Source organism: Mobula birostris, chromosome 3 (assembly GCF_030028105.1).
Source record: "Mobula birostris isolate sMobBir1 chromosome 3, sMobBir1.hap1, whole genome shotgun sequence".
Taxonomy (NCBI): Eukaryota; Metazoa; Chordata; class Chondrichthyes; order Myliobatiformes; family Myliobatidae; genus Mobula; species Mobula birostris.
In genome coordinates, this window is record NC_092372.1 from 105,434,414 (window position 1) to 105,446,584 (window position 12,171).

Genomic DNA, 12,171 nt, shown 5'->3' on the forward strand with positions numbered 1-12,171 from the left:
AATTTTAAATTACAAGTTGAAAAATATTCAGGCTTCAACTTTAAAAGTGGAGACAGAAGCTTTCGCAGGCATTGTAACAATAGTTCATTTGCCTTATTACAAAGTTACATATTCTGGGAGGAAACTAAAATTTATCCAAAAGAGATTTGTAATACGAGAGATTTGTACATAACTACTCGAATGGTTTAGTTCCTTCCAAAAAAGTAGCACCTTCTAATGGCAGTCCTATTTACATACACAGTAAACAGAAGCAAATAAAGAGCTTGTTTTAACCCAAATTAAATGTGAAATTGAGTTTAGCATTCAAGTCTTCCTAGCATGAAATTTCTTTTTGATTTTAGTTTCCAAGACGGGTTATGACAAAATAACAATGCATGGAATATGCACACTAATGAATAAGGAAAGTAACACTCACAACACGCTGGAGGAACTCAGCAGGTCGGGCAGCATCCGTGGATGCTGCCTGACCTGCTGAGTTCCTCCAGCGTGTCGTGAGTATTGCTTTGATCCCAGCATCTGTAGATTATTTTGTGTTAATGAATAAGGGAAGTTTCCCAGAATAATTAGTAGGAAGAGGCAGAATAAAAATTCAATGCCATGGAATCTGTGTCGATTTTAAATCTGGGAATGCAAACATTCTTGTCCCCCTGCAAATTGGAGTGCGGGGTTGGTACCTGTATTTAATGCTATTATTACAGAAGTGAATTGTGACAGAGGAAGGAAGTGGGAGTCATCTGGTGAAGACTGGATTGGGAAATTGGGAAGCAGAAATGAAGGACACTGCTGGGGTGGATGGTCAATGGTGTTTGAAGTTATTTAATATATTGAACTGGAGAGCTAAAGTATACCCAAGTACATGATTTTTTGCCAAGTTTATTTGGCAAAAACAATGAAATAGCCCTTCATTTGAACAAAATGCTCTACAAAGTTTAGAATGCTGCAAAATGGTAACAAGTAATCAAAAGAAAATATCAGAATGGCTTGGCTAAATCAGCAAAACTTCATTACACCTTTAAGCAGCTTGCAAGAGTTTTCAGGATCTCAATTTCAGCCCATTAGTACAACTTGAATGGATGTTCCTATTAACATAAATGACTTGTTCGACAGCCCATCCCAAACACTGACAACATAAGCAAATATAATTAGCTTATCTTTACACAACTACTTTAAGACTATGTCTTTATAAGCAACTGTTCAGATGCATGAACAAGGGTTTATTTTTAGCTATTAACTTAAATGAAAAGTTTCTTCTGACTCACTCCAGGAAGATGGAGCTGTAGTGCCAAATATCGGATCACATCCAAAGTGAGATCAGAATTCTCAGAGTCCCAGACCAAACCAATGGTGACTATCTCTGGGCAATTCATTAGCACACGTCTAATCTTTATCTTCTGTCCACAGTTACTCTGAAAGTACAAACAATATCAGGATAAAAAAAATTAAACATATCAATACAAAAGTTTAACACTGATAAGACTCAAAATATTTTAGCTAAAACTGAATACCTAACTATTGAAATATTATTGGAACATATGATATATAGAGCAATTTTTCAAGGAAATGAAGGAGAAACAAAACAGCCATTATAAATTAACAGATACAGGTTTCCCCCGTCATCCGAACGTACAGTGTTCCTATGAAACGGTTCGTAAGCCGGAACGTCGTAAAGAAGCAATTACCATCTATTTATACGCAATCGGCAATCGCCTCTGATCTGGGCCGACGTTTACATGCTGGGCGGCACCTAATTAATTAGCTTGTTTATTTCGGCTTTTTTCTTAAAAATGTGATGGGTGCATCCCGGCTACTGCTGCATTCTCCGCGGCAATGTATCAGTCCACGGCCCGGGGGTTGGGGTGGTGGGACACTGGGGTGTCATCTCATCGTCGTCTGGTTCCATTAGGGCAGGCAGGTTCATCTTCTTCTATGTCTGCCTGCCTCGATGTCGAAGGTCGAGGTTCGTTGTCTGCTCTGGCTGATGTGGAAGGCTTGAAAAACGACAGTATGTTTGACTGCTTAGCCTCGCGCATTTTTCTATCATACAGTTCTTCGTAAGCACTCAAACCATCTTGCAAATATACCTTAAACCTACGTACCCTTTCAAAATTAAAGTCGTACTTTTCTGCAGTCACTGCAGTGAAAATCTCATGCAGTTGCTTCACGTTCAGTTCCTGGACGACTTCACTTCCGGTCCATTCGCTACTGCATTCCGTTTCAATTGTTATCCTTTCCTCTTCCAATTGCATCAGCTCTTCAACTATCAGTTCTTAGTCATGGGATGCCAAAACCTCTTCAACATCATGTTCATCAGCTTCCACAAGCCAAACTCACCTAGTCCTTACTTCATTCACCACGATCAAAACGCTTAATAATGTCTAGTTCTATGCTAAGTATAACACCCTTATGAGCTCTTTTAGGCTTTTCCGATACCTTAAAACTCATCTTGCCAACGGCTGCTCACAGGCACGTGTTTAAGCAATGCCAGCTAGAATGCCGTTCCGGGGGAGGAGCTTGGACTTTTCTCGCATGCTTTTTTCGTAACAGTGAAAACACCTTCTGTTAGCGAAAACAGGTAACTAATGTAGGTCTTTCGTAACAGCGAGGTTTTGTAAAGCGAACGTTTTAAAAGCGGGGGACACCTGTATAGTGAACTTTACCAGAATATACAAGTTAAATAACCAACTCTAAGAAAATCTGCAACGTATTAGGTCCAGTTGAATGAACTTTATATTAAACTTCCATAATATTTACTTGTGGGTGGGGGAGAAGTACTGTATACTACTCATTCGATTAGAACTTCAGTAAGAATTGGAATAGGTAATTAATTTTGACGATATTTAAGGAAACATCATCTGACTCAGCAGATGGGAGGGATGACTCTTCCACCTAAAATGTACTTTTAGGATAGAGGAAAATGTGCTGTCATTGGACCTTGGATTCCATGGAACCAATACTCTTTACAGAAACCAAGTTCAATTGACGACATTTTAGATGCTATTATGCCCCTTCAAATCTATGTGTTCTTCACTGGACTTCAGTTATTTTGCAGTAGATGTGCAATAACAGTGCCCTTCCTCACCCATGTAATACATGTCTTCATCACTGCCAACCAACCTGGCTAAAGAGCATTATAACACAGCAAGAAAAATAAATGATGACTGTGCCACCACACACAACCCTAAATCTTGACATCTCACTGAATTGAGATGACAGAATACAAATAGGTTGTGCATCAAGTGCTTAAAGGCTGTTTCATACAATTTGTGCTCCGTAGTCTTAAGATGAAGGCTGTAACATGGTACCCTATATGAAACTACAAGTTGAAGCAAATCCAAATGGACATGCTTACCGCATTACCAAAGCTTAAAGGCAAGTGAAAATGAAGGCATCCTCCAACTATTTACAGCCTTGGTGATAGACAAGAAGTATCACGTCTAATGAGAAAAGTCATTATCCCTACATCAGCTAGCAAACTCACTCATAATACAATCAAAATCAGTCAGCTAAACAGGATGGAGGCTGAAACGTTACAAACACAGATGCCTGGCCAAAAGTGAAGACAGAGGATATGTGCCTTTGTTATAAAAAATGTCACATGTTGAACGACTGTTGAATATTCAGGGAGTAACTAGCTTTCAAATTTATCTAACATCTATGTAAGCACAGGGAACTGGAACAAGCACAATGAATCTTAAGCTGAAAATCTTTGCAATCTCCTTGCCTACAAGGACAGTTGATCTCTGCTCAAGGAGCAGTAGATGAGGTGCACTAACCTTGAGCAGGGAGCTTTAGTAACATCTCTAATAAAGTATACTATTAATTGTGATACAGTGATAAAGCACTGCTGTCATTGCCTCTTGATTTTTTTTTCCCATGGGATGAAGTACATATTTCAGGTGGCATTGATCTTAACCTCAACAGATGGAACAATTTAGTAAGTGAGAGGCTAGAATTTTGCCATAATTGACTTTGAAATGCTGTTTCCTGGGTATATTGCTCCAATGAAAGGTGGAATAATAATAGTTCACTCTGATTTTGGAGTACAAGGTCTGTGGAATGAACTACCAAGTTAAGAAAGCAATTACTGAAAAAAAAAGGACTGTGCTCAACAAAGGACGGTTTTCTACTTCACTCAAGGGTTCCAATGCACCCTGCTTTGTATCAGTTAAACCAATTAAATTGAACCTTTCCCTGCTAGACTCCGAAATATAAACAAATCCCAAGAGGGAATCATAGTGGATTGCCCCTTTGATTAGAATAGATATTGACCATGGCAACATTTAAAAGCTGTTTCCCTTACACTGCCTCACAATTACCATATCATACAAATGATAGAGTTTGAGCAAATAATCACATCCATCAGATCAGTACATGAGGATTGGTGTCATCCGTATGCATTACCAGGTCCTGTATACCATGGGCCAGACAACTATAAATATCATGTAAAGCACACACTTTGGTCACAGATACAAATTCTCCATGCTCGAAGAGGGAAACGTAATCCAATAGCAAAAATACTTTCTTGCAACAGAAATTTTCAGCCATTGTTTTCCAGCAACACCAATACTCCAGATCACAGGAAAGAAACTTGAAGCCTAGCATGATTCAGAGATTCATATATACAAAACATAACTTTGAGATTTGTCCTCCTGCAGGCAGCTACAAAACAAAGAAGCACCATGGAACCCATTCAAGAAAACATCAAGTACCCAATGCCTGGAAAAAAAACAAATTTCACAAATGGCAAAAAGTGAGCAAGCAATACATAGAGTATCAAACATCAACCCAGGAGTCCAGTGGTATTCAGTTGATTTCAGTTCAGCGCTGTGCTGCTAGCCAATGCAGGTCACAGGGCCATTCTTTGCCAAAGTGCCCCAGTCCACATCGATCACCCCGATCAAACCACTCACAAACAGCCAAAAAAAAATGTAACCAGAATCCAAGAACGCATGCAACATAAACCTCAGTCCCCCAAAATGAGACCATTGCCTCGCTGATCAATCCTGGCAACATTAATCCCAAGACTCCTTCACTTTCCTCCAACAGCAGCTAGCAAGAGGGAAATCAACACTGGACAAAAGCAGGCAGATGGTGCCCAATACCCACCCATCCCCCAACTTGTCCTCATTGACTTCAACCTTGCTCGACGCCTCAAGTGGACAGAAGCAATGGAGTTGATTGTGGGCTTGTGCCCAGTCTCTAAGCTACCAGGCTTCTAGACTGCCCACTCTGCTCCAAACGTTATCAAACTCTCTTGGAGACAGCAAAGTGCCAGATTACTCACTCGGCCCCAAAACACACCTTCAAAATGTAAATCACAGTATGATGGCTATTCTAAATGCTCATTAATTAATCAGTTTGTTTTTTGTTTTGACAATCCAACAGCTTCAACATCAATTTTACATGTTTTATTTACCCCATGCAAAACTTTAAACTGGCATTGCAATATTGAAATTCATACATAGGGGATCATTAGCACAGAGCATTAATCTCTAGAGTATAATATCTATGTTACTAGGATGGCGCAAGGTGAGTACCAGCAATGTCAGAAATGCATAGACTAACTTATCAGTGACAATGGACCAGGCATACAAGACATACGGTCCAGTGTAGGTGAAACGACATCTTATGAGGAGTTTGCTAAGAAGATTGCAATGAGATACTGAAGGCAGATTCAACGTCTGGGCAAAAACTTCACTAATGAAATCCGTTGAGGGAAAATGTCATACACATTGGTAAGAATCCATAAAGTTAGTTTTTTTTTAATCTAAATGGGGTAAAATCAAAGCTAGATGTTCTTGTGCACAAATTGCAAAACGTTACAGGCAGGCGCAGCAAGTGGTTAAGGCAACTGGTTCTTAGTGCAAGAGTTTGATGTATTGTTACAATTGAAAATGGCTCTAGTGGAGCCTCACCTGAAGCACTCTGCAGATTTTTGACCCCTCATGTAAAATGGCATGTTGCCACTGCAAGCAGTTCAAAAGGCTACGTGAAGGGATAAAAGGCTTGTCTTATCTATATGCTTCGGAATTTAATAGAAAAAGGTGGAATTTTATAAAACACAAGATCTTTGGGTGATGTCCACTTGCGAGAATTACAAAATTATGGTAATTTAAAACTAAGGTGGTTAAGAAAAACTTCTTGCAGAGAATAGTGAATTTCAGAAATTTTCTGCTTCAGAGGGTTATAGAGGGTAGATTACTTTTGGTGGGGAATTTAAATACAAAGTAGATGTTTGAAAGGTCAAGGAATTCAGTGATTATGAGCAACTGGCATGGAAGAGGTAAGAGTTTCCGCATATGAACCATGATCATTTAAAGTAATCCCTAAGGATCTGACTAGCCTCCTCATTTCCAACCTGTTATTTTTTAAAACATTATGCTGCATCTAGATGCAGACACACACATTTAATTTGCTTCAGCCCATGCTTTCTAGTGTTTCTATCGTAGTATCGTAGTCAAACGCAAGTGATAGGACGTTGACTAAAGAACCACAAGATCAGTAGGCCTAGCATACACAGAAAAGATGACTAGCACATTTGCAGAAACTCACCTGGTTATATAACTTGGAAATTACAAAACAGAATTAATGGAACAAATGAACAAAACAGAATTAATGGAAACTAGCAATACAAGCTAAAACTTCAGCTAGGCCAAGTTTAAATATTTTAAAGCCAACAACTAAAGGCAACCTTTTCTTTCCAACCTTAATGGCTTCCCATTGGCAACAGCAAGAATATACAATATGCCTTGTATACAACAGATAGAACCAAGCATGTTTTGTGGTGCTGGCAATAAACTAGTCAGAATAAATCTGTTAGCGGGTCCACACCACTGTATTAGAGGTTGGCAGGATGACGATTGGCAGTATAGATGCAATACGTAGCACTGAGATGCTTATCACAGTAACAACTATAAGAACCTCTAACAAAAGTTTTTATAGGCATTGTCCTGGTGTAAAGCAAGATTTAAACAAAATTTCTACCCTGTCCACAAATTTCACAGAAGTATGGAAATTGTCAATTTCACATAAATGATGCATTAGATGAGGGAAGGGTATACATGTTTTGTTTTTGCAAATCATGACATTCACTTACAAAAAAGGTCAAAGTTGAGGAATAAGTGATAATTAAATCCAAACTGTTCTTACCGGGCAGTTCCTATAGTCGCCAACAGTACTTGCTGCTTGAAGTAGCTCTGCAAACAATTCTGGCCTAGGGCGTTCATTTCTTTCCAACATCCTATCTACCTGGTTACTAAATTTAAATTACAATTATCAGTTAACTCAGTTTTAATTTACACATGGAAAACCCGTTTTTTTTTTCTAAAATTTATGAAATATTACTCACCAGAGTGCTGTTATTGACACATAATGTACAAGCTCAGTAAAAGGTAAAGGATCCGATGTAGCTCCACAGCTGTGGCACACACTCTAAAATGAGAAAGGTTCAGTGCTTATATAAAATATTTGTTAAAAATAACAATTCTTTTGACTGTTTGTAATGGAGAGAAATACAGAGAGAGGAATTGCTTACCCAAAACAATAATGCATCTAGGATACAACAATCTTAAAACATGCTTTATTGCTGCAGGGATTTATTAACAGGGTTCTCAATTCATCACACCATTAAAAAAACCCTAATAGGTGTTATCTACAGGCCCCCAAACAGTAGCATGGATATTGGGTGCAAGTTGAATAGAGAGTTAACAATGCAACGTGGCAAAGGAAATGTCGCAGTAGTTATCGGGGATTTCAACATGCAGGTGAACTGGGAAAATCAGGTTGGTACTGGACCCCAGGATAGGGAGTTTGTAGAGTGCCTACAGGATGCATCTTCGGAGCAGCTTGTACGAGAGCCGACCAGGGATAAGGTTATTCTGGATTTAGTGTTGTGCAATGAACAGGATTTGATAAGTGATCTTGAAGTAAAGGAGCCAATAGGAGGTAGTGACCATAATATGATAAGTTTTTATCCGCAAGTTGAGAGGGATAGGGCAGATCAGAAGTGTCAGTATCGCAGTTGAACAAAGGAGACTATGGAGCCATGAGGGAGGAGCTGGCCAAAGTTGACTGATCGGATATCCTAGCAGAAAAGACAGTGGAACAGCAATAGCAGGTATTCTTGGGAATAATGCACAAGGTGCAAAATCAGTTCATCCCCCGGAGAAGGAAGGATTCAAAGGGGGGAAATTGGCCACAGTGGTTGACAAAGGAAGTCAGAGATAGCATAGCATTAAAAAAGTATAACAGAGCTAAGGTGAGTGGGAAGATGGATGATTGGGAAATTTTTAAGGAGCAACAGAACTTAACCAAAAAGGCAATACGGGGAGAAAAAATGAGGTATGAACGCAAGCTAGCTAGGAATATAAAGGAGGATAACAAAAGCTTTTTTTTTCTTTAGGTATGTGAAGAGAAGGAAGATAGTTAATGTTGGGCCCTTGAAAAATGAATTGGGAGAAATTGTTATGGGAAACAGAGAAATGGCAGACGAATTTAATAAGTACTTTGGATCTGTCTTCACTAGGGAAGACACAAGCAATCTCCCAGATGTATGGATGGGCCAAGGACAAAGGGTTACAGAGGAAATGAAACAGATTGACATTAGGAAGGAAACGGTGATGAGTAGACTGATGGGACTGAAGGCTAACAAATCCCCAAGTCCAGATGGTCTGCATCCTAGGGAACTAAAGGAGGTGGCTCTGGAAATTGCAGATGCACTGGTGATCATTTTCCAATGTTCCTTAGATTCAGGATCAGTTCCTGAGGATTGGCGAATGGCTAATGTTATCCCACTTTTTAAGAAAGGAGGGAGGGAGAAAACAGAGAACTATCGCCCTGTTAGCCTAACATCAGTAGTGGGGAAGATGCTAGAGTCCATTATTAAAGATGAAATAGTGGCTTATCTTGATAGCAGTGATAAGATTGGGCCGAGCCAGCATGGATTTACCCAGGGCAAATCATGCTTGACTAATCTATTGGAGTTTTTTGAGGATGTAACCAGGAAGATAGACGCGGGAGATCCAGTGGATGTGGCGTACCTTGACTTTCAGAAGGCATTTGATAAGGTACCACATAGGAGATTGGTGGGTAAAATCAGAGCTCATGGCATTGGGGGGAGGATATTGACATGGATAGAAAATTGGTTGGCAGATAGAAAGCAAAGGGTAGCAGTGAATGGGTGTTTCTCCAAATGGCAGGTGGCGACTAGTGGGGTGCCACAGAGCTCGGTATTGGGACCACAGCTGTTTATGATTTACGTCAATGATTTAGAGGAAGGCATTGTGAATAACATCAGCAAGTTTGCTGATGATACTAAGCTGGGTGGCAGTGTGATATGTGATGAGGATATTAGGAGAATTCAAGGTGACTTGGATAGGCTGGGTGAATGGGCAGAAACTTGGCAGATGGCATTTAATATGAATTAAGTGTGAGGTTATTCACTATGGAAGCAAGAACAGGAAGGCAGATTATCTGAACGGTGTGGAGTTAGGCAAGGGTGAAATACAAAGAGATCTCGGAGTATTTGTTCATCAGTCTCTGAAGGTGAATGAGCAAGTGCAGCAGGCAGTGAAGAAGGCTAATGGAATGTTGGTCTTTATTACAAAGGGAATTGAGTACAAGAGCAAGGAAATCCTTTTGCATTTGTACAGGGCCCTGGTGAGACCACATCTGGAGTATTGTGTGCAGTTTTGGTCTCCAGGGTTAAGGAAGGACATCCTGGCTATGGAGGAGGTGCAGCGTAGGTTCACTAGGTTAATTCCTGGGATGTCCGGACTGTCTTACGCAGAGAGGTTAGAGAGACTGGGCTTGTACAGGCTGGAATTATGGAGATTGAGGGGGGATCTGATTGAGACATATAAGATTATTAAGGGATTGGACAAGATAGAGGCGGGAAATATGTTCCAGATGCTGGGAGAGTCCAGTACCAGACGGCATGGTTTAAGAATAAGGGGTAGGTCATTTAGGACAGAATTGAGGAGGAACTTCTTCTCCCAGAGAGTTGTGGAAGTGTGGAACACGCTGCCTCAGAAGGCAGTGGAGGCCAGTCTCTGGATGCTTTCGAGAAGGAGCTAGATAGGTATCTTATGGATAGGTGAATCAAGGGTTTTGGGGACAAGGCAGGAACCGGGTATTGATAGTAGATGATCAGCCATGATCTCAGAATGGTGGTGCAGGCTCGAAGGGCCAAATGGTCTACTTCTGCACCTATTGTCAATTGTCTAAATACTATTGTTTTAGTGTTTCAGATAAAGTGTTTGAGATGCTCAGCAGGTAGGCTTGAGAATTTCTAGGTTTTGTGTTTCTATTTCAGAGTTTCAGCAATTGTGCTTTCTTTCTATTTTCAAAGAAGTTAGTTCAAGTTTAATTGTCATTCAAACATACAGGGATACCCATGGATATAGGAAGTTTGTAGTTAAATGAACCAGCATTACTCCAGAGACAAGGTGCAAAACACAGTACCAACAGTCACACACCGCACAAGACAACAAGCACATAAAATATCAGTATAATGTAGTCACACAAAAAATATAGTCCAAGAGCTTGAGTTGATGAATGTTGCAGCAGTCTACAGTTAAACACAATACAACTTGTCTTCTGCTGAGTGATCTCTGGAGGAGCAACACTGACTCCAGCTTGGATGCCTCACCATACTGCCCCAGCACTTCAGTGGTGCGCACTGACTCCAATGCCTCTCTCCTGGGTGGCTGTAAACAGGCAACACCATGGCTAGAGGCCTTGTCCTCACTACGATTGAGGCCAGGCAGCACCCCTGCTATCCACCAGTAAGTTATAGAATCGGACTTAGAGCATTCCACGTTAACAATGTCTAACAAGGTCTTGCAATTACAAGGAAAGTGACTAAGACGGCCACTTACTGTTAGATTGTATACCACCTTTGCATACTGACTCCTCCAACACCTCTCTGACACAGACAACAGCATGAGCTGCACCAAGTCCAGCTCCATCCCATTGTCCATCTACGAGCAAGTCACTGATGGGGTAGACCTGCAGGGCTTGGTTCTTAATGTACAGCAGAGACTTGCAACCGTAAAAAATGTTGGAAAAAAAAGACAGTAACACCTTCTGTTGGCCCCACAGAAGCTACTGTAATCAAGTGCATTGCTATCTTACTGGAAGGAAACAGAAAGCATATAAATGTACAGATCTTTATTGAAAGAATACAATGTCTTTCCTGTGGAGATTTTGTTTTTGCACAATATATGGGAGACAAGTAAAGACATAAACAAGATGTATTATACAGTCGATTCAACATGGCTTATATCAAACAATTCAATTGCAAAACTTGAGTCGACCTAGTCCTGTACAAAATCATTTATATTGAGTTGGAATACCGTATTTTTCCACAAAAATGTATGGTTACAGGAGACACACATCAAAGTTGCTGGTGAACGCAGCAGGCCAGGCAGCATCTCTAGGAAGAGGTACAGTTGACGTTTCAGGCCGAGACCCTTCGTCAGGACTAACTGAAAGAAGAGCTAGAAAGAGATTTGAAAGTGGGAGGGGAAGGGGGAGATCCAAAATGATAGAAGACAGGAGGGGGAGGGATGGAGCCAAGAGCTGGACAGGTGATTGGCAAAGGGGATACGAGAGGATCATGGGACAGGAGATCCGGGGAGAAAGACAAGGGGGGGGGGGACCCAGAGGATGGGCAAAGGGTATAGTCAGAGGGACAGAGGGGGAAAAAGGAGAGTGAGAGAAAGAATGTGTGTATAAAAATAATTAACAGATGGGGTACGAGGGGGAGGTGGGGCATTAGCGGTAGTTAGAGGAGTCGATGTTCATGCCATCAGGTTGGAGGCTATCCAGACGGAATATAAGGTGTTGTTCCTCCAACCTGAGCGTGGCTTCATCTTTACAGTAGAGGAGGCCGTGGATAGACATTAGGATGGGAATGGGATGTGGAATTGAGATGTGTGGCCACTGGGAGATCCTGCTTTCTCTGGCGGACAGAACGTAGGTGTTCAGCAAAGCGGTCTCCCAGTCTGCGTCGGGACTTCTCTAACTTCCGCTAATGCCCCACCTCCCCCTCGTACCCCATCTGTTAATTATTTTTATTCACACATTTTTTCTCTCACTCTCCTTTTTCTCCCTCTGTCCCTCTGACTATACCCCTTGCTCATCCTCTGGGTTCCCCCCCACCCCCGTCTT

At 41.0% G+C, this 12,171-nt stretch overlaps 1 protein-coding gene across 1 annotated transcript in view; it reads right to left on the bottom strand.

The window, feature by feature from the left end:
* LOC140195211 (inactive ubiquitin carboxyl-terminal hydrolase 53-like) overlaps window positions 1–12,171 on the bottom strand; it is a 142,728-nt gene that overhangs the window by 94,705 nt on the left and 35,852 nt on the right. The window contains exons 5-7 of the mRNA XM_072253157.1: window positions 7,349–7,431; window positions 7,150–7,255; window positions 1,260–1,406 (exon numbers count right to left, since the gene is read on the bottom strand). Coding sequence (XP_072109258.1) covers window positions 1,260–1,406; window positions 7,150–7,255; window positions 7,349–7,431 — 336 coding nt within the window. The remainder of the gene's footprint in view (window positions 1–1,259; window positions 1,407–7,149; window positions 7,256–7,348; window positions 7,432–12,171) is intronic.